This window comes from Aphis gossypii, chromosome 2 (genome assembly GCF_020184175.1).
Source record: "Aphis gossypii isolate Hap1 chromosome 2, ASM2018417v2, whole genome shotgun sequence".
NCBI lineage: Eukaryota > Metazoa > Arthropoda > Insecta > Hemiptera > Aphididae > Aphis > Aphis gossypii.
The window spans coordinates 86,692,358-86,718,061 of record NC_065531.1 but is presented as its reverse complement, the minus strand read 5'-3'; the positions used below and the strand labels follow the sequence as shown (position 1 = coordinate 86,718,061).

Below are 25,704 nucleotides of genomic sequence, written 5' to 3'. Positions count from 1 at the left end.
AAAAAGATTATAAGAATACAGATAAAATACATTTGGTGAATATACTTCGAATTTCCGAGCATTAAACGAATGATACTTCGAATTGTCAAGTGTTAGTGGCCAGTTTTCCCAAAATTTAATTTCGAATTACCAAGTGTACTTAAATGCATTGTTTTTGTTCGAATTACCGCGTGGTTTTCAAGGAACCGAGTATTTACTTCGAATTACCGAAGGTTTCGAATTATCGAAGGTTTGAATTATCGAGAGTCGACTGTAGCTATAAAAAAGTAGTTTTCAAGCCGATTGAATTTTATCGACTATTATCGTATATATAGTATTATGAGCATAGACGTAATATGTAGCACATGAGGCATGAACTTGATGCATACAATTGGATAATATAAATTTAATCTACACCTAGGATGTAAAAAATCATATTTTTTTTAATAATATATTATTATCATTGGAGGAATTTAAATATCTAAACTACACTAAAAAAAATTATATAAAATAATAAAATATTTTAAATGAATTGATCAACGATTGTTTCCTCAACAGCCAAATTAATATATCAATTCCTTCTTTAAATTTCAGAACAAAGCTAATATTTTGGATATTTGTTTCACCTATAAACAGTTTTAAATATTTAACTAACTATTATAGTTAATAATAAGTTATTATTGGTATACCATTATCGTAGTTTTTTAAACTATTCAATAAGATAACTGTACATTTTAATCACAATCAGATTACTTATAATAATCGTTATTATTAAATTCTTAAGTATGAAATATTTATCATCATAATCATCTGTACTAAATACCCTTGAGCGTATTCTAATAAATAGTAATAATAATAAAAAAAAAAGTCGATAGATATTTCAGAAGCGTAACATTATTCACAAAAAATGTCCGTTTCTAAGTTGTAAAACTAATATAATTGAAATTCATGACTTTAAAATAGTACAACGTATCTTATATAATGTACATAGGTAAATTCAACCAATCAAAGGGTACGCATCAATATTGCATAGAGCTGGTTGTAGTGGCTGTGGCGGTGGCGGTAGAGATAGATTTGTTCACGCAATATTATTATCATATTATAGTATTATGTATATACATATTTTTTTAATAATAATGTCATACTAAATTATTTAATAATTGTACCTGCAGCAGTATTATTTTAGTTTAGGTATAATGTAGTGAATAATATATATATCCTAATGTGTTTATGTTATGCATTCCGTTTGTCGTCCACGAGGGAATACGCATACTCGTGCATTGTGATCATCGACAGTGACGGTGGGGATGTCGGGAGTATCAAAACTCCACAAGATAAAAAAAACACACACACATTTGACAAAACATTTTTTTTTTTCATTCTTGTATTACACACAACTTGTATAATATACACGATATGCACATGTTATTAATGTCACTTTATTATAAATTATATAATAATATGCATAATAACACTATACAGGGTTACTAAAAATGTCCGATTTCATTTGCTTGTAATATATGCTTTTAGTGTTTAAAGTAATATATTATAATACATTTAAATTTTTATATTTATATAATTTTAACTAAAATGTTTTTTTTTGACTTCCTCTGTTTTCGTGAACAATATATGGTTGATACTCAAAATCATCCCATGATCCTGTGTGGCCAATGATAATATTGATATACACAGAATATATTTAAAATATTTTAAAAATATGTAGTCACATGGCGTATATGATCAGAAGACTTAGGAAGCTTAATACAAAGCATCAGATCATTAATTTTTAATAACCCTGTATAATAAAGCTACGTGGTTTGCAATATCGATATGTGCTACCGCAGCAGTAGTAGCGACAGTATAGTCGTAGTCATAGTAGAAATTACACAATATAATATATATTATTATTAAACAGCGTTAGTAAACATATTACATATTGTGAGATAATAAATCTGGAATATATATTACGCGCATATATCGGTGGTGGGAGGGGGGGCTAGACGATAACGAGCGGTCGCGTGGGCTTGCGTTGTACGCGTACTGCATATTATACATCATGTAGATTATGTGTGTGTGTGTATTCTAATATATATATAATATATATATATATAATATATATATATATATATACAAAACGTTAGTATTGGTCGTAAATAACACCTGTTTTGTAGGAGCGTAAAAAGAAGAGCTCATATAATAATGAATTATTATTATTAAATTTTAACGGCGAGGGGACAAATTTTTGGGCCAAACGTGCGCGCCTCCAAAACACTATAAACACGCTCACTTGTTGTAGAGCACGATATCCGGCCGCCAAATGTGATCAGAAGGCACGTGGAGCATTTGTACTCCACCATACTCTTTCGGGTCCCATTGTAATTTGTAGTCATTCCACGCCTGAAACACAACCAATTATACAATTTTATACAATGTAATCGTAGTATATTGTAAAGGAATATATCATAAATGAGTTCATTAAAATTGAAGTCCGGATTAGTATATATCAAAAAAACTTAGAATAATATCCAATAATATTTAATATAACTTATAAAACATACAAGCATCATTAATTCATCAATCATTTACATGATGATTAATTACATCCTATTGTAATTTTTAAAAAAATCTGAAAGTCTATAAAACTTACAAATATTAAAGTTTTTTCTCAATTAAAAAATGTTCTGTGATGGACAAAATTTTTTTTTTCTTAATGAAAACCATCTTTTACCTTTGTAAAATGTTTTACAGATAATTTTAAAATGTTGATGATTTTTAATCAAAATGTAATGAGATATTTTTGAGATAATAATCTTTGAAAGATAGCGGTCAAAAAATAATGATTTTCATAAATTATAAAATAATTTAATTACTTTAATATCATTTTAATACTTACTATAATTAAACAATTCTTAAAAAGTATAAAATGTTGGTGAATAATATTAATTTATATATATATACTACAATAAAACCTTTCAATAATGGATACTCTATTAGATTATAAAAATATGTATTCTCCTAAATTTCTATTGTATCATTAAATAATGGTATGTATTTATAATATATAAGTATATACCAATTAGGCATGTAAAGTATGTTCATTTATAAATGGTCACGTTCAGTATACTAATCGAAACGAGACTATAGCGAGTGCTTCTTCGGTAAACCAATTAATTTTCGAATTATTATGATATTATGATTATAATAATATATACCTCGAAACTTATACTAATATTATTGTTGTAGTTATCACGATAATGTTTATACGATTTGTCTAACGAGTAACGGATTAAACACAGTGAATTCAATTAGTATCTGCTGCTGTACGTAATAATATATGAAACTATAAAACGTTAAGAAAACGCTTGATTCGATTACACGGATATTTTTTTTTAAATACAGTTAAATTAGATCGAGTGAATCACATGAAGCCTTTAGGTGTTTATCTGAACTCTTCTCTTTCATTCAACTTTCATTGAAATATCTATACAATATATTATGTATATGATATATTTACATCAAAAATAAAGCATCCCCAATGCTAGACTTTTTAATTTGAAGCTATAATAATTTTGATAATCCTATATCTCTCAAATCACTCTATCGTGACTTTATAAGATCAATTTTAGATTTTAATTCAATAATTAAGATTCGTTACAAATCTCATATCTAGTCCAATTCATTCTCTTCAATTGCTTTTTGGGACTCATGAATAATAAATGTTATATTCATCGTTTTCCTTACACTTTATAAAAACCTTTATAATCATATTAAAACCTTGATACTCTTCAAGTTAGAAGAGTAAACCCCGATATTTATTTTAAAAATATACTATTGATTGATTATACCTACTTTTCTGATATATTGTCAAATTTAATATTTATAGTTCTTGATCATGCGATCAGACATATCGATGCTGTTTATACCCCGTAAACAAAATAGGTAGGTACTATACATAATATAAACACAAAAACATATATTTGCTATGCATATTATTATAAAGTTATATAACACGCGCATTTCCTGATAATAAACATGCAAAAACCCATTACATCATGGTTGGCGATGGAGTATTAAATTTACATTGATATCAAAAATAATTACAAAAACACTTCTACACAAATTCAAACACTTTAATTGGATTATTATTAATACTATATTTTTTTTCATTATAGTGTACGATTATAAAACTATATGAACCTACAGTGTATTAATTATCAAAAATAATTCAGTTATTTATTACAATATATTTTATACTAAGCCATTACGCGTAAAATTAATTATTTTATACATAATATAGAAAAAAAAAATTATTCGAAATAAACAATAAATATAGCTATAAAATTATTATAATATGATACAATGTATTTCAATATAATAAATAGATTAACGTTATTATTATGTAATACAAGAAAATTATATTGTTTTTATTAAATTCTATACATGTATAATTTATTTATTTATTTTCATTTTAAGCCATCTGTGAATAGGTAAAATACATCATATAATACAGAAATAAAGCAGAATCATAGAGCAGAATAAGATTTAATACAGAAAATTAAAAACATTTAATAAAATTAATTGATGTTACATTCAGAATTAAATTTGTTAAGAACTAAAATTAGAATTTCTATTATGTAAGTTTAGGATATTGTATTCCCAAAATTAGTTATCCTATGATATGTTTTGTTAAATAGTAAATTATTTTTAAATTAATTAAATTAAGATCATGTAAGTCAACCACGAATATAATACTTTATATTTATAGACGATATACTTAGTTTTTGCGTAAAAAATTTTTAAAATTCTAGACAATACTAATACGAATTTCTCAACGGTTTAAAAAAAGACTAAAAGTTAAAAACACATAAAGGTATGGCAATAACTTTCAAGTAATGATGTAGTAAATGTCGTACTTACTCCCTTGGTTTAATAAACTCAGTTTTGAATGACGTTCTTTGAAAATATAGGACTTGTATAGTTACTGAGTGACAAGTACATTACTTATAATCATATTCGTGTTATTGTGGTATTAAAATAATAAAATAATAATTTATTATTAAGTCTTGATCGATAAAAGATTGCATAAATATTACGTGTATGTAATATATTTTGTGGGATATTATATTAGTACATTTATGATTAAATTCTATAATTCTAATTTACATGGTAAGTGAACACACTATACAACATCATATTGTTATTATCTTATTTCTCATAAAGATTGTCATTAAAGCTTCTAGCTGTAATAGAATTACATCATGTATTGTATGTTTATATCCTCGACTTAATATTTTATAGAAATATATATATATATATATATATATATTTAATTATAATTACTCAAAAATAACATAATTATTGTATATTATGTAGTTAAATGTGTTTAAATTAAAACCATTGTTTGTTAAAATAGAAATATAACCTTGTAATAGTTAAAATCCAAAACATTAAGTGGGCAAATACACACGACATCTGAGAATCTGAACCAGGCTTTAGGAAAACAATAATATAATATTAACATTGCAATTAGGTAAGTTATAATATGTGTGCATTACATTTAAATTTCTGAAAAATAATATCATCTTATGAAAGAATGAACTATGTACATGTACCTGAATTGCCTATACAATACGCCGTTATACAAATTTTGTTTTTTAAAAAGTGATCACAATACTGACACAAAGTATCATGATAAATATTCTTTCTATTAAGATAAATATGACACAAAATATTAGACAATGATATCATATGTCATTTATTTTTATATCACTATGCAAAATAATAAAATACAAATTAAAAAATTATAAATTTATCAAAAAAGAGCTGTACGTATTTGAATGTATTATATTCATTCAAATCTATAAAACTTACAGTAATAAGTTAAATCTAGTTTATTGTATTTGTATTACTTTGAATTTTATTAATATTAAAGTTACAAATAACGTTATGACATTATTATATTATTACATTTTTTTTTTTTTTTATATATATATATATATAATGGATATTGTAATTCATTTTTTATTTTGTAATAAATTTACATTTAAATAATTATGAACAAAATATCATGTTTTATTTCCATACAAATCACGTTTTATGAAAATACTATCAGGTTTTGTCCGTAAACGTTTCCAAAGACTTAGCGAAAAAAAATGTCTTTTATACTTCAGAATTTAAATATATCTATAAGAAATGACGTTAGATGAACACAATCGATAACGTGTAATTGTGTAATACTGATATATTACGATTTAGATGAAAATAAAAATAACCTCGTAAAACAATGACAACAACTGTAGAAGCCTGTTACAGAAATATGACGAATGACGTACGTACAATAAATAATAATACGACACGTACTTTGTCCCAGGTTGTAGAAGTGCAAATCCTTTAAAAATAATAAGAATGGTAATAAAATTAATAAGCACTTCAATATTATAATATATTTTCAGTTTAAACAAAACTAAGTTCATTTAGTCAGTGACTCGTTTGATTCGCACAATCATCAGTGCCGATCTTATCTACATGACTGTTATTTCAGACTTACAGCACGCTATAGGCCGCTATCGTATATTTGGCAGCGATAGTGATTGTGTGAGTGCAGTGATGTGTGGGCGGTGTGTGATTTGTCGGACAACGCACACGCATCAGCCGTATTTGAGCGTTCGATAATGTTACAGCAATCGTTATACGCGTTGGTGTGAAAGGGTTCTGAGGGTAAGGGGAAATAGTTGAAGCGCCCAACGATAGACGCGTGTGGTTTTCGGGTCAACTAATTAGCCGACGCACCAGAAAACACCTCTTGACTTAACACTTCTGACGAGAATCTTGAAAAATGATATCTATAATAATCCTGCACGCGCGAACGCCACACGAAACCCAAATAATAACGTCGAGATGGTGTTACCGCATAATAAAAATAATAATATATAAGGCATGACTATTGCACGCATCGACGATTTTCGTCGTTTATGAAACTCAACCACCCATTAAATACTACAGCAAAAAATTCGACATAATATAATATGTCAGAATTTTTTTTTTTTTTATCTTCACTATCTGATTTTTTTTTTTATTTTCGTTTAGTATTATTTTTTATTTATTTGTTTATTTTTTTAACTCACACACACAAGCAGCACGCATCTGCTTTCTGAAGTTGAATAGTTAAAATGGCATAACAAAAGTGTGACAATTTTGAGAATTTCATTCTATCACATAAAACAACAATAATAATAGGAGAAACATACAAATTAAAAATAAATGTGATAACCTACTGTTTACCGAGATATTGTTTTAATTATTGTTTAGCGTTATTATTAACAAAATATTACAATGATCGTTTTAATTTAATAGCGTATTTTTCAAAACCCGGATAATACAATTTGTTTTGCACAATGCACAACATTTTTATTTTTTTCAAAGGTTTATTTTGTTTCTACGCTTTGTTTTGTTTTAAGGTGAATTTATGAAAACACAAAACAAAATTGTTATGTATTAATATGTTTATAAGTAGGTATATAAACGGCACGTTACGGTATGTAACGTGTGTTGTATGCCCCTCACGCTCACCATTCTGTATTTCGTTGTTTTATAATAAATCAACAATTATTAGCGACAAGGAAAATTTTTGGTAAAGCTGATATAAAGATATACCTTAAATTACTGATAATAAAACAAAGGCTCAGACAACATCTAATTGATTTCATCAAATAATTTATTAATTATGGGTATTTTAATTGAATAGTGATATAATTAAATAAGTAATCACTATTTTCTTTAAAAATATCAACTGTTAAAATAGAAAAAAATGATACAACATTTTACATGATATAAAAAGTATAGAAATAAAGTGTGAGGTTATTATTATATTTATTTATTTAAACCATACAATGTAAGCAAAATATAAATAACACCTAAATTGGATTGTTTATTTTTAGACTATTCATTATTATACTAAATTAATTTTGTAATTAAATTTATTCCTGAAGCGGCCTAAACCGTACTTTTTTCATACTGACATATGTTAAATATCAAAACTCACTGTGTTGATATTTCTGTTAATCAATTTATTATAGAAGAATTCACCTGAAACTGTAACGAATATTTAATTTCCAAACATTACCCTTTTAAATAAGTTTTGATTGAGCGAGTTTTAATTGTTTAAACTATCAAAAATAAAAATAAAACATATTTTGTAATTATTATTGATATAACAATGTAGTGGTTATAGTTTCTAACGTAAATTCAATGGAAACTTAAAAGAGTCATAAAACAAATTTTCTATTGAGTTAATTGCTGACTTTAACAATGCAAAATGTGTTTCTGGAGTTTAATTTCAGTCATATTGCAAAACACTCAGTAAGTGGCACTTAACAAGGCACCGTTTTATTTGGCCACAAACACTAATTTGCTAAATTGGCAGTCAAAATAGTTTAACAACTGTTCAATAAATCCAAAACATTTAAACCACTTAAATAAGCTATTTAGAATACTGAAACAGAAATTTAATCAAGTTCTTGGGTCATATTAGTTACTATGCAAATATATGTCGTGATATCAACAATGATTGATTTCAGTAATTTATTGCATTAATCAAAATATTTATAACATGGAAAATATTATTTGCTATTAAATTTTAACTCAAAATACATAATGACAATCTTATATCATTAACTAATATTATAATATATCTTAATAAAATTAATAAAGATTCAAAACGTTGCGTCATGAAGGTAAAAATAAGAGCTTAAGATCAATACTGGTATTAAGTCACATGTTTTGTTATTTTTGGATGTCTTGAATATGAGTTTATTTAACTATTTATTATCATAATTGAATAGACAACAATAAATAATATGTTTCTAAAATTTATTTGCGTAAAAAGAAAATACTTAAATGTAAATTATTATTGATATTTTAATTATAATATAATAACAACTACTCGTATATTATAAACATAAATATTACATTTTTAAATTGGCTATATAATATAATCTGTTTATAATACATAAATTCGATAAATAAAATGCTATTTTTTGTATTTTTAATTATTAAAATGAAATAGCGTCATATAATAAATGATAATACGCATTAAATAATTATAATTTACGTGAATAATTTATGGGTTTAAATATATAGTGAATTTTGGGTAATTATAATCCTGCTGCAAACTGTAAGATATATTATGTTTTTGATATTTTTATTTAAAATAGTTCATCTCAACAGGCTTAAATATTAATATATTTAATAGTATTTAGTATGTTTTAGTTATCCTATTAGACATTTAAATTCGTCGAATATGATGGTATCAATAATACGCCCTCGGCGGAGGCAAACAAAAAATACGATCAAAAGTCGTTTTTAAAGAGTTTCAAATAATCAATTGGTTACAAAACAATAGAAACACCGAAATGTATTGCCTATCGTGACTGAATACGATATCGAATGTATAGGTAATGATAATGCGACGTGTACCTATATAGTTATTTCTTTTTTCCCCTTTTCCTACGGTTCTATCTACGTCACCGAAATAAATTCAACTTTCCACATACAACGTAGGCATGTCTAACAAGCAAACAAACAAACAAACAAAAATACAATAAATTTGGATCGGGTGGGGAGAAGGTTGGGATTTAGTGTGAAGATGAAAACCCGCCGCAGACGCGGTAACAATTTTTTACACGAGTTCAAACAACATTACATCGTCGTTGCAGAGACCCTCAGCAAATATTAAGTGGACGAATCTATCATTCGGGCAACGGCGAGAAACTGATGACAGTGATGTACGATTGGTGAGGCCAATGTATGTATACATGGATCAATTTTTGCGTAATATTTATACGGCTTCATACGTGTCCCACTCACCCGACAGCCCAATAATAATATGCGGCCGACTATCCTTTCAATTTTTCTTCCATGGACGTCGATAATATTAATATATTATTTCACAATAATTCAGTTAGTAATAAATGTTACTAATACATTTCATTATTGAGCACAAAGTGATATTACTATTTAATTGAAAATGAGACATTATTTATTAACAAGTAAAAAAGCGTTAGTACTTACAATACGTATTATTATATCACTTATAGTTAATTTAACCCCATTAAACTGTATTCTTCCGGTGACTGTTACTTAATCAATGTTTTTTCTAAGTGTTAAAATTGTATTATGTGTTGTAGTATTATGCAATTATAACATAATATGATAAACTAGAATTACGATTGATAACTACAGTAGTGCAGTATTTTGAGGATAGTTTAATTTGAAGAGTTTTTTACTATTGTTATATTGCTTTCATAAATTATTTTAAATTTATTGCATTCTCATTGTTCATATATAGAATTGTATAATTCAAACTTTCCCCTTATTTGTATTTGAAACTTACGAACATTCTTCATTTAATTGTAGATCACAATTCACAAAATATGTTTCAATTGATATTGTATTTATAGATTTCAAGACAACTAGCTAATTCTTCACTGCAATCTATAATTCTATTATAATAATATACTTGAAAAATATTAAGAAATTTATTTAATTCATAGTTTAATTTAAATTAAAAACAAGTTTTAAAACATATAAAAAAAATTTTAAGCATTTTATAACATGATTATTTCGAAAAAAATATTAATTTATACAATATTTTTTTTCTTACAACATACAATATTAATATAAAATACGAATATATAATGTATGTATTAGCCATTTTTTGGATTTTTCATTTAGTATTAAAAGAACTTTGGGTAATTATTTTCAGATGCATATTCGTGATTATTATTTTTATTATATTTAAGGTTTTTTTGTTTATGATTCATATTTTTTTTTTTTGATTGCATTATTTAATTTAAAAAAATCTATTAAAAAAAAACTTAAACAAAAATTATGAAGGAGACACAGTATTTATTAATACAAATTATTTAACCCAAATTGCTTTATTTAATTGTAAAATAATTGATCAATACATGTGGGTAATGAATATTCGTGCAAATACCAAATATTAAACTATTGTTATAGTCTGAATTTCAAGAATAGTTTTGATAGTTTTAATGTAAAGAAGTACCACGAAAATCGCAGTTTAACTACAGTGTGATAATATTCTATATAAGTTGGTTTTGAAATCGAAGGGGACGAGCTGAACTGTGATAAAGTTAAGGCAAGCATCGCTAATGGCAAACTTATGGATGACCCATATTCGATATACGATGGTAAGGGTAAGAGATCAATTTTGGAACAGGAAGAAGTTTACAGTAAACTACTTAGTTTATAGCGATATAATTTTAATATTGAGACATTGCGTCGTCTTTTATTTAGGTTAAACTCAATTATTTATTGAATTATAAAATGTTCCAGTAAGTTGTTATTTTAATTTCTATTTATCTGAATGGATTCATTTCAATAAAGAAAATGCTGTGTTTGGTATTATTTACACAAAAAATATTTAAGTAAAAATTGTATTTACAGTTTTTAATATAATGGAATGAGCTAAAAATAAAAAAGAATATGACAAGAAATAGAATAATGCGATTATAATAACACAATAATATAATGGAAATTAATATAATACATGAAAAAAAAAATTAATAAATTAACTATATGTTAAAAAAAATATATTGTATTATAAATATAAACAGGAGACAGTTCTTTTATAATCAGACAGTAAAGGATTATCAAATAACTATTGTAGTGTGCGTGTTCTAGGAACTAACCCAGGTACGTAGTTTATCAAAACATAATGTGTATACTGTATAGTGTTAAAGTCATAATGTATTATTTAATAATATGAATGTTAACTCGTATCTCAGTGTGCACATCTGTCCTGAGTTAGGACATACTTGTCACATACGCCATTTAATATGCATATATTTAAATAGTCGGACGTCATCTTAGACTACTACTCTCAGTATTAAATATTTTCACGTTCGTTATTGACTATTCACCAGATTTAAATCAGACATACCTTCCATATGCATATTTAATACTATGGTATTTTCATTCTAATAATTACGAGGGAATCTTATCTTTTGGCTATTATTAATTAATGGGAAATTTTAGTTCATTAATTCCTTCATAAACATGATATTTTAGTCAGGTAAGTTATACGTTATGAAATAATATTATTTTCATGCCCTATAGATCAACATGACTGCTAGGTAAAGAAAATATTTCACCTGTTATACCAATTATACATTTTAATAATGACATATTTTTGCGATAATATGTTATCATAAATATGTCGTATTAATACGTGTTACCTAGCTGTTCAATTATCTTAGAAAATAATTAGTTTTTTTAACTATGCTGCGATATTGTTTACCTAATTAGATACTATAAATGTTAAAATTTGAATTTTTTTATTTAACTTTCTTTGGAATTTAGATTATTATTTGTGTGTTTCAATAGAATAATTAATAATATTATGTATAAAAAACTCTATACTTAAAATAATATGTAGTCGTCCAAGAATATGCACTGTATTTGAAGTTAAATATTTTAAAATAGCAGTGAAAATATTCCTCGAAAACACTTAAGCGTTGTAAATTGATATCGCAACTTGATTTATATTTCGTGTTAATATATTATACTGGCAATAATAGGCATCATGACTATATTGAATAAATTATGAGGTTATCATCAAAAACCGAAAAATTTTTGATTGTAGATGATTCGATGATTTTCATTCGTTAGAGCGAGCGATCTTTTTCTTTTTACTTGAATTCTTTTGAAAATGATAAAAATAAAAATAAAACATAATATCCACCCTTTAAAAAGTATATATATTATATAAAAAAAGAATATATCCATACATAAATAATATATACGTATATATTATATACAATGGGGTTTATTGATTGCCAGTACAGTGAAGTAAAGGATGGACAGTAGAGGGCTTCAAAGCCCTATATAGGAATATCACAGCATGCTTCGATACAATGACATGGACTTTTAAGGGACGAAAACAATCCTCATCAAGTAGTGATTTATTTGCAGATATAAAACGGCCGTATAATACCTTGATTTTATCGATAAGTTATAATAATCATGGAAATATAAACATTACCTGCTCAACCCACAAATTGGTGGTCATAATCTGATTCTTCAAGTTCTGAAACAAATTAAATGGATAATTATTATAAACACGTTATGATATAAAAAAAAAATATCATACGTTTATGCAATATAAAATATTATTTTTATTTCTAATGTTTTTAAATAAATAGACAACAATTATTGTTATTATTATTTAACTTCAATACTTCAATATACCACAGTACATAAAATAGAATAACAAATGACAGGCATTTCATATGCATCTGCAAACTAATGTTCTATTAAACCACCTACCAAGATTCCACGAAACATTAGAAATATTGTAAGCTCCCGAATCGCCAGTAGTTCTAAAATACACATTATAATATACGAATGTATCATTTAAACGAAACGTACTACCAATACACAACAAAAGTAGAGTGTATACTGTTTCTACGACGATTTATAAGAGCTAATCAAAAACAATAGAAACACAGGATCTCATTGTCAAAACACGATTAAACAAGGCCCCGATGGTCCGTAAAACCATCCCTTATAGTTTGAATAAATGCCTGTTGTGTATCCATATTTCATTCAATGGGTTATTCAACCATTTGAATATATTCGTATGATTATCTATTTTATACCATTAATTAAATTTGCTTGCTCTTTATTTCCTTATCAAACTTATACTATCATCCATACTTATTCAAGATTTTCAAAATGTTACTATTTACTAAACTTTATTTAATCTAAATATCGTAATTATTACTTGTCGTATTATTGTTACATAAAATCATATTACTATCGTTTAAAGCATGATAGTTTAGTTAGACAATTAAAATTATTATAGTACACAAACATTAAATTATTTAGTTTAGTACTTATAATTATCCAGATATATTTAAAATGTATTACAATTTAAGCCACATCGATCAGTACTATTAGTATTTATTTAATGAACATTAGATACAAGTTCAATTAAGTAATAATAGTTTCTTTGATATATAAATATATTATTTAGCAATGTCGGTACTTTAGCTGATTTTGTGTCAATTTTGAGTGAATTGATGTTTAAAGGATATTACTAGAATATGCAAATAAGTAACTATAGTAAAATATATAATCACGGTAGAGGTTATGTCTTCAATTTAGTCATTAAAGACATTAAACCAATATCGTGTTATAATTACCATCATCGTCCCATTTATCAATAATAAAATACATAACTAAAATACATGAAAGGTATAACCTAACCTATCTTAATAAACAAATTGTTATAACAAAAGTGCTAAGTGTGATATAAAGGAAATCTCAATATCGTATTTAACTGTATAGTGGATATAACACGTCGGCTTTTAATACGACACACCTATACAAATCGTATTATATTGCACGTGTTATCGTAGAAATACAGAGTACCAAAACCCGAACCAATCAAGATTCAATAATATAATACTGAACATGATAGTGGTTACACCCAAGGTAAGTGTATTAAAAACATTTATGAATTACACACCAAATAATAATCAACCGTGGTAGAACAATAATATTATGCACTCGAACGTCAAGAATACAGAATAGAAACAACTTACCGACATGAATAAATGTCAAAGAATTATCAAACTGAAAGGAATTGGCATTCCCTATTTGGCAATGAATTGAAATGGCTAGATAATTTTTTGCAATAGCATATTTGCTATTTTTAATTGTAAAATGTTTTCGACTATAAATTACAAAATCTTCTAGTTATAATAATTAAAATCTTATAACTAAAAAATGAATGATAATTCTTATTCAAAATAACAAAAAAATATTGTATTGGTATATATATTACAGTAGAAGTAAATTAATGCAACTCCCATAAATAAAACTAAATTATACATTACAATTTGGTTTGTTTAACATTCCATCGATAGTCATAAAATTGAAAATATAATGCTGTTTGATTTTTAAATATTGAAAAAAATTGTTCATAAAACTGAAAAAAAAATAACTACAGACAAATAGAATAATACAATTTATATTTAGTACAATGTGTATAATTTAAAGGCTAATACTCCATTGTACTTATATTTGTTATAGAAATGCACCACACGTGCCATTCTAGAGATACATTTTTAAGTAGCTAAGAAAAGTATGATACCTGCGAGTGTATACCACGACGGGCTGTGTCTTATAAACCATACACATTCAACTTGATTTTCAACTTATTATATTAAATATAATGCATTTATAACAAAAAAAATCTTGACAGCGTCTATAGACCTTTTATTTGGTAATATGATTGGTTAACTATTAACCTATATGAAAATATTATTTTTTATTGTTCAATGCCTACAATGTAACTATATTAAAGAGGCGAAGAGAAAACGTTACACCTTCACTAGTTTGATAATAAACAATAACTTTTTCGTGAATTGTTTTAATATAAACCTAACCAAATTGTGTATTTGTCGGAAATAACTTTTAAATACAGAGGATACACGATTTTAATAAATACAGCAATTATGGTGAAACTATTTAAATAAGCGTGTACCTGTTATTAATTCATAATTGAATAATTTAACACTTTTAATGCGATTGTAAATTATTGATAAATGATAGTTAATAGGATTGTATTAATTACTGCGTAGTATGTCTAATAAAATGGAGAGCATTCGGTAAGCCGTTGAAGTGCATTATCGTTATCATATATATCTTACTGGGTAAGTCGAAGACCACAGTCACAGTGAAGATAGCTATTGAGTATAGGTTACTGTCATCACCGTGTGTATTTAACTTTTCGTAAGATAACCCTATGGGCGTATGCCAAAAAAAAAAAAAATAAATAAAAAAAATAACGAACGAACTTCCGTTACTACACCCCAACGGTTTTCAGTTGGTCACAAAAGGTATTGTGCAGTGCCAAACATTAAGAGATCTGTGAAGGAGAAATGTTAATTCTATAAATAACCTAAAATATCAATACATAGCCGTATCTATACTCTAAGGATTTATTATAAGTAATAATTAAAATATTAGTATGTATGTATAATTTTATTTTATCAAGACTAGCTACACTATTTGATTTTGAACATTTGGATCAATGCAAGAAAATGTTTATAATTTCATTATCCTGTTTCACATATTTTAGTCAGATGCTAGTGGCTATAATATTAACATACAAAATTAGTTTTTTTTTTTTTTAATTTTCCAAAATCTCGTTGTTCAATTGATTTTTCATATAAGTTATTTTGAGCTAGATACAACTTTTTTTCGTCACCGATTTCGTGTCGTAAATTTTACCGCGCACGCTCATATTAATTATTATTATTTATTTATACTATAAAAATATTTTTACTGTTATACGATGTTTACAGAAAAATTGTATTACATTTTTAGTTATATAAGTCGATATAATATAATAAAAATATATCATATTATAATAATTAAATACTAATAATATAATAAATGCTAAATTTTTAGAAAATTATATCAACTTATCATAATATTAAAACTAAAATAAAGTACTTTAATAGCTACGTATATACAAAAGAAAAAAAAAATGAGCAAGTGGATACCATTTTGCTGTACATGAATTTTTGAGTGGTTCACTTAAATAGAGGTGTTGAATTTCAACAGTTTAATAATTCAATTAAATTATATAATTTTAATTGAAAAACGATTCTGAGCAGAGACGTTTGTCAGCTTATATCACTAAATTTATTTCTTAGTGCTTTTTTATTGATATAGTTATAAAAGTCATTTATTTTGTTTTAAGTATTACAGTAGGTTAATATTGTTTTTCGTTTATAATGGTATTATTATCACTGAATTCAAATTTAACACACCCATGATAATAGTGAACCACTTGATATCCATCTAATGTACAGTAGTGCAGTATCCACTTGACTGTCCCTTTTATCATAATTATTAAAACTTAATAATATACACGTTTCAATGTTTTACTATTCTATAGAGAAAATATAATTTTTTTCATGAGTATTTGCACTGAAATAATCACTTTGACAATATGATATACAAGTATACAAATAATAACAACTTATACAAGATATAAAAAAAAAACTATATTTGTTATTATAAAGTACTATTGCATTGAAATATCTATTTTTATCGTAAATATGACATGACAATATTATATTATATTCTTAAAATGTTCCAAATACAAGTAGCGATTGACTATTATTTATACCGTTACCTTACGCCAAATTTAATATGCATTTGTGCAACCATAATTATATGAGTTTTTCATGAGCGTCTTTAAGCATATAGAAAATCGTTCATTGCGTATAAAACTATTTTTGATGAAAACTTGAAATCACCGACATTATTTTATTTTTATTTGCACTAAATCGCATTTTTTGCTCATTGCTGCAAGATTTTATATGGCAGTAATAGTGGATGGAAGGGAATGTTGTATTACGAGGTCAAAAGTCTTAGTACTTTGATGGCGTTTACATGAGAAAAAAAACGCATTAAGTTCTTCATTTTTATTGCTATCCATTTCAAAAAATTAGTTTTTTAAAAATTTTAAAAAGGTCACACAAATACAATTTTTATAATAAGAGAAAAAGCTTAAAGATTGTTTTAAATTACCTGTCTAAAACCAAATAAAAACAAAACATAAATTTCTTGAATCACAATAAGCTGTATTTTAAATTTCCATAACATTGGTGATCTTAATACACTAAACATAAATTCAATGTTACAGCACTATATCATAGTAAGATAAATGCATTGAAATACCAAATTAATTTAAAATATAATATATTAATTATTATAAAATATTAACAAAAATCTATTTTAGTGATGATTATATAGCACTTACAATATCGGATACAGTTATATTACTAGTATATATTATTTTTAAATGTATTGTTGACATCGTACTTAAAAATTAAAAATAAATTCATATTGTTTTATTAATTTAGAACTTACCTATTTAACGCCATACATAATTTATTTATGTTATTATGAGAAATGGTTTCTATTATTTCTTCTAGATAATGTATTTTTTGAGTGGTACATATTATTTATTACTTTTAAGGTGTAAATGTCTTTAGATCATCGACTCGTGTATTCGCAATTTTATAATAGAACGATATTTGTACAAATCGTTTTTTTTCAATTCGAATAATACTTGGGGTTTCGTAAATTATCGTCGATTTATTTCCAGCTTTCTTGAAAGGTTTATACTCTCCCCTACCCTGAATACATCCATATACACATCTATATAACTATTGATAAACTTAAGTTACCGAGCTTAGTTTTGGAATCCCAATAGTTGATGTACCGAGGAAAAGTACAGACTATGTTTTACAAAAGTAATGGGTTGTTTTACAAATGTTTCAATTTCAGTTTATATTGACTATAGGAATTTAATATAAAAACTTAAAAACTTAATAATATTATATTTATAGTGATCAATTCTATTTTTATTATAAGAGAAACAATTAAACTACCCATGCATTAAATCATCATTTTTAAATGTATCATAATATTTTTTATAATGATACAGAAGTTAATTTAATTTTATGTATATTTATATTAAAATACAATTATATTATAATAGCCCTTTTTAAAATTTGTTTTCTTATAAGATGAAGTTTTCCCCCAAGTTCATTTAAATTCTTGTATTAAAACATACATATATATTTGAACATCAAACATTTAAACATATTTAAAGGAAATGTGATAAAAATAATAATATCTATATTAAAATAATCTCAATGTAATATAAAGTACTTAGAATTATAATGTTGATGTTTTTTTTATTTTACTTGTGTATTTTGTAAAGTTGCTTCGTAATATTGTGTGAAAAATGTGTTTTAGAGGATTTTGATTATAATGATATTTTTATTTTGAATTTTGTGTTTGTATAATATTTTAGCAAATTCAACTTTTTAAGTCATTTTTCGCAATTTATTTCTGCAAAAAACGTTAATATTGTAATATAAATGTATTTTGTTAATATAAACCAAAGTATTGTTAGAGATAGATAGACACGTATAGTGATGAATAGTGCTGGACGTGAAGAAGCTTTGTAAAATTTGTCTACCACCATTTTTTTATAAGGTAACGGACAATAATTAAGAAGTGATAAAAAATACTTTTATTTTAGTGTCTTAAGTATTTGAAAGTTTTTTCTGAAAGAAAACTCCTTATTGAAAATACCTTTCCGTTATATTTAGTATTTTAAACTGAAACAAATACATTTCGCATTATTATTGTATATATTTTAAGATTTTAAGGCATTTTTCCTTTTTTTTAGGTCATCAATATCTCAACCATTATAATAATCAGTAGCAGTTGTAGAAGTGGAAAAAATTCTGTATATTTTAATATAGTATATATAAAAAAAAAATACTTCTATAAATAAATAATATCCAAATTTCAGTACCTATTAGGTTATGATTCAGAGAAACGTAAACATAATAGTTGAGAATAAAAATCTATTGTTTTCAAAATAAGAATAAGGCACAAATAGCTATAAATGCATATAATAATTATAACCATGTTATACGAATAAACTATACTTTAAACGAATTAAAAATATATTTATAAACACTATATATAATACTATAACTATAACAAATATTTTAATATTAATAATTAATGAATATTTTAAATTAAAATTATATATTAACTTATTGGTATCATAAAATTATATTTAATAATTATTTTCAGATAATAAAATATTGTCATTGTTCATCGATTGAAAAAGTTATACTGATATAGCATAGCTAAGTCTTATATTACATACATATTTATACCTTTATATTTGATTGTTATGTGTCCAATTGTATGCAGCTACTTGTTTAAAAATTGTAATTAAATTAAATTCGTGAAGTTAAAACATCATGTGTGTATACACTAAACACATTACACATATAAACTACTTGTGCATAATTATATTATTACAACTTAATAGCGTAAAGGGAGGTTTCTGTTATTATATACCTACGTTAATTAACTAACCCACGGCCACGCATCGCCTACGATGGGCATCTCCACAACAACACTGCGTGTCGTAAGCATCTTACTATTTTATATAAATGAATGTTATTATCAATTAATGTTATTTTTTAATAAATATATTAGGATGTGTATAGTAATATATAATATACTTTTATACTATAAAAAATTTATTTTTTAAAACAAAAGTAAAAAAAAATGAATAAATAATAGAAAAATAGATGGTTCAAATCATCAAATAAATATTTTGAAATAATAACAATAATAATAATATAATGTTAATATAAATTTAACAGAAACAAAAAATTATCTTGAAATCTAGTACCTATACTTCATCAAATGTCATTTTTATACCAATACTTATCTACGTCAAATATTAGCTATACAGAATTATGATCAATACTAATTTGAAAGTAAGAAAATTAGCGATGAGACGGCATAAGTCTAACAAATTTACATTTCAGAGTAATTATAAAAATTTAAAATTCAAAATATGAGAAGAGTTATTTAAACTTCGTAGCAGTTTTAATAACATAACGATGAAATGCCGTATATTATAGTTATATAGTATACGAGTACACTATTCACAAATAAAATATACCAAATAACACGCATTTTATAAGTTTTTTTTTATTCAATACAGGGTTTTCCATATCCTATGGCCTATATAGTAGTATAGTAAAGTTAATACTGTCTTAATACATATCAAACTAAAAAAAAATTATGTTAATATTTTATCTGATTAAATAATAATGACTAATCCAGTGGTTCCCAAACTTTTTTAGTTTACGCCACCCTAAAAATAAAAAAAAAATAATTGCACCTCCCATGAATAAATAAATAATAAATGTATAGTATTTAAATATACAAATATTTTTATTGTTATGACAAAATAATACGGCTCGCGCCTCCCCTGTCAAGTGCTCGCGCCTCCTAAGGGAGGCGCGTCTCACAGTTTGAGAACCGCTAGACTAGTCGATATTTTTCAGAAAAAAAAAAGAATTGTTTATAGTTATTATACGTATGTTGATTTGATTTGTTTAATAATAGATGGGTATACATATTTGACAAATTCCAATTGGTCGTAAGCACAGTGTGTACATCGTCTGTCGTCGTTAAAGTCATAATGTATAGTCCTATAGATTATAGACAATAATAACAAAAAAATATAAACAATTAAGGCTAAGAATTATATTTCTTAACAAGACAAAATATTCCTTTAAAACAAACTCTAAAACAGTGTTGTACATTCTAATATTTTTGAATTATTTATCATAAAAATATAAACACTATTATTTGACACGTTCTTATTTTTTGATTATCTTAAAATCATAAGTACTTTTAAGCTTCTTAGCATAAAAGCGAATGCCAACCTACTGGTACTTACCTATATTGTATACAATCACAAACAAAGGATATTAGTCAGATTTAGAAATTATTTTTGGTAGCTAAGTATCAATAGCATGTTATCAGACTTTGAATTAAAATATATCATCCATAGTTATATGTGGTATTATACATTTCAAGTCCACCCTTTTCCTTCATATTATACGATCAAATATTTGCCCACGCGTATGAGAATAAAGACATCACTTTTCCAATTTATACCATGAGATAATCAACACGGCTGAGTGTCTGATGGTGGCATAATATCATTTATATACGTAACTATATTAATATGTGTATGATCATCGCACACGCTCGCCTTCACATTTTATAGTTGCGTCAATGACTATACGTATTGTTATATTATAACATTATATATGTGCAAGTACTCAAGAGGGCGGCAACACCCACGCGTCATTTTTAATAAAATAAAATAAACGATTTAGCAGGGTAAAGAATCCTGAAGGTTTAAAACGACATATTTTTATACTATAGATAGATGATGATATTATCCTTGCCATACCAACATCATATTTTTTTATTTTCATATTTAATAACTTTAAAAAGTTATTGATTTATTTTTATTTTTTAAAGCTTTATTTTAAATTTTTATACGAATGATAAAATATTTGGTATACGATTGTGGGCAAAATGTAAATGCTACCACTAAATTGCACACCAAAATAGTCACGTTTCACGAGTGGAAATTTGTTTTTTATAAATTATAAGGTATATATTATATTATATTATATATATAATATAATATGTATAATGGAGAATGTGGAATATCCTGACATTCTATTACATTACTTGGGCTTTTTTTTAAATATCTTGAATTTTTGGAAAAAATGAATAATTATTTAATCATTTTCTATATCACCCGAGAGTTTAAAAGGCCGGTTAATTTATAAACGGCTATTAGTCGATATGAACTTAAAAAAAAAATAGTTCATGTATTAAGTATTCGAGTGAATAAGTATTATGAATGCACTCGATAATAATTCTGGCATACATATAATATATGTATTATATTACCATACTTATGTATTTTCAAGTTTCAAAAAAAAAAAATTATTAGTTTATTACTTTGGTTCTGATCACTTAAATACTATATTATATGATATAGTATGGTCTAAATAAAAACATTCAGCACATTGCAAAAATATATATGTTGTATTCTTTCTATCAAGTAAGAGTCGTAATTAGTATGAGGATTCCAAATAATAGATCTATACTCTAGTGCCGAATGAATTAACGCACAATAGATTAATTTCAATGATTGTTTAAGTCTTAAATCAGAAACTGTTTGCCATTACAGAACCAAGTATTTTAAAAGCATGACAACAAATAGTTTCAATATGAGGCCAAGCATCAAGTGATTTGAAACTATATATATTATATATATAGTATATGATGTATAATCGTAGTAGAATCGGGACGATAAATGTTTAGAATCAGAGTTTGAGATCTGCTATAGGTCATTAAATGATACTTACCTAGATTAAAAAGATCATTCTTAAGGTTTGAAACCATGTAATAAAGCGATTTAGGTCACTTTGTAACTTAGAATAGTCATTCGGGGAATCAATACACATAAAAAATAGCTTCATATCGTCTACGTAACATAGTAATTTTCTAAATGAAGAGCAACACTATTGATAAGTTAAGAGAACAAAATGGGAGAGAAGTTTTTACCTTGTAAGCCCAGATGAATCAAAAAATAAACTTACATAGCTTCAAAAAGTTTAACTCATATATGTCTATTACTACTATTACTAAGATTAGAACTGAACTAGGTTAGTTGTGGTCACCTAATCTAAATTTTCTAAGATTTAATTAGAACATCATAATTTACTAGGACGAAAGTCCTTCTGAAATAGGTAAATAAATACATCTACCTGAGATCTTTGGCTGAAAGTATTAAAAACAAAATGTTTGAACACAAAGTTTCAGTTGGTAGTTGAATGACCAAGATAAAAGACATGTTGTACTTCCATAAAAATGTCAATCGGTGATAATGGATAATGGTACTAATGATATAGTGTATATGTGAAATTTTGAGACTAATTCTAACATAATAAAACTGCTGTAACATGTTGCTTAAATAATAGTTTAAAAATTCATGTGTAGCGAAATTAAAAGTTTTCAATCAAAACTTTTAAAAAAATACAATTTTTTAGAATCAAAATAGATAAACGCTGAGACTGCAGTGAATGAATCTCGTTAAAAAGTTAGTCTAGATTATACTGATATTTATCAGTATAATTTACAATTATTATTAAGTTTATACATATATATCTATAGTACGAGCATAATTGTCTTCGACGAGTTCTAACTTTAAATTACGTAAAACACATATTGTAGTATCTCATCACAATGATAATATTTTATAAAATAACTCCATACGATTATTATTATGAATATGAGTGGGATAAATGGTAAACAAAAAAATTAATCAAATTGTATGGTCTCACGTGTGTTATAACTCTCGGAGGAGAAGACGAAAAAAAATCGCAACAATTATACCGTTCGCCGCGTGACACCACGGGCCGTTGCTCACAAATTTCCACTTTAAATAACCAACAGGGAATATATAATATAATTATTATTATCCTTGCACGTTCCATTGCACCCAACGGCTCAATATATTACTATGACCCTAAACGTAAAAACAAAAATAGGAACCCTGTAAAATATAACATATTATTACACGCTATTTTAACGCATCACGCGCATGAATTGTTAAATTCGTTTCAATGGATTTACGGTTTTAATAATAATATTGTATTATTTTAAAGAGACATGTATATAAGTACATACCAATCATGTTTATTTAAAACCAACTAACTCAATGTTTAGTTTTATTGAAGTACTGACAACGAAACTGTGTTATTATTATAATATAAAAACGATATCGTGCACTAATCGTTTCTTTTAACAGTAATCACACATTCATCAAAAGTATTATTTAATTCATTTTTGAGTATTTTTATAACTTGAAGTTTTATGGAATATTATTTTGAAACTAAAAATCATACTTTAAATTTTTAGCATAGTGATTAATTTACCTACCAATTTTTCAATAATGTGTGTTTTTCTGCTTGTAATCTTTTTTTTTGCAGCAGTAAAAATGATTTTATCTTCAATATCAATATATTTCCTTTTTTAGTACCAAACTATTTTGATTTACTTACCATTTAGTATTTTATAAAATCAAAAGTAAAAACTTTATAGTAATTTTCAACAGAGTTCTTTATAAATAACTCTTACTGGAATCCAAAATTTTAAAGAATATCACGATATTTTTTATAGACTGGGGTTCAAATTTTGATAAAACTATTTAGTTATTCTGTTTAAATTCTAAGGTATTTCTGAAAAATTGCATTTTTAAGAATATTATTATAAATAGATGTTTGCAATATTATAATTTTTAGGATATTTAGATCAATTTTAAGGTATCTATTTTGTTTAACGCTGTTTTTCTAATAATTGCAAAATAAATAATTAAAAAGGCATTATAAATGTTGAAAAAGATATATTTAGTAAAGAAAATCTGATACATTATGTATTATGTATTGAGATATCTAAGTTATTATTTTCTAAATTATAACATTTTAGAAATATTAAAATGAAGTTACATTATAATATTGTCTTGACCAAACTTAGTGAAACATTAGTATAATAATAGCACGTACTGTACTAAAGTAGGCATGTTAAATAATTTTAAAGTCAGTAACCCAAGTTCAGAATGTTGTGTGAATATTTTAGTTATATTTTTTTAAAAGCAATATATTATAACTATAGTGGTAAACACTACCCCTTTTACATTAATATATTATATGTCATAAATTACATTAAAAAGACTGGTCCGAAATAATCACACTAGATCACGAACTATTGTTACTGACTTTCCAATGAATTAACACACTGTTTTTGTATAATATTATATATTATATCATCTTTCGAGTTCATTTTTTGCTATGATGCGTGTATGTGTGTATGTTTATGTAAATTGCTTTTTTATAATGAAGTACGCCAAAACAATCAATATAAACCTGAGAATAAAAATTGTATGGATAGATGCTGTAAAATTTAGTGACGTATCTATGATTTTAACAAATCGTATATAATATGTATATTACATTGTATAATATCGGAAAAATATATCGTTAAACCCGATGTGGCTAAATTTTGGAATAAATTATAGAAATAGTTAAATAATAATAAATATAATTTTATTCATCATAAGATCAATCGATATAAAGTAAAATGCGTAAGGTAAATTTTATGATTTTATAAATAAATTAGTGCTACATTGTGTTATAGACA

General features: G+C 25.3%; 1 protein-coding gene across 5 annotated transcripts in view; it reads right to left on the bottom strand.

The window, feature by feature from the left end:
- Positions 1-25,704, bottom strand: part of LOC114119227 (acetylcholine receptor subunit alpha-like) — a 156,407-nt gene that overhangs the window by 95,326 nt on the left and 35,377 nt on the right. For all 5 annotated transcript variants that reach the window (XR_003592016.2, XM_027980742.2, XM_027980729.2 and 2 more), the window contains exons 3-4: positions 13,043-13,087; positions 2,267-2,376 (exon numbers count right to left, since the gene is read on the bottom strand). Coding sequence is in view for 4 of the 5 variants with exons in the window: in XM_027980742.2 (XP_027836543.1) it covers positions 2,267-2,376; positions 13,043-13,087 (155 nt within the window). In the remaining variant the exon portion in view is untranslated. The remainder of the gene's footprint in view (positions 1-2,266; positions 2,377-13,042; positions 13,088-25,704) is intronic.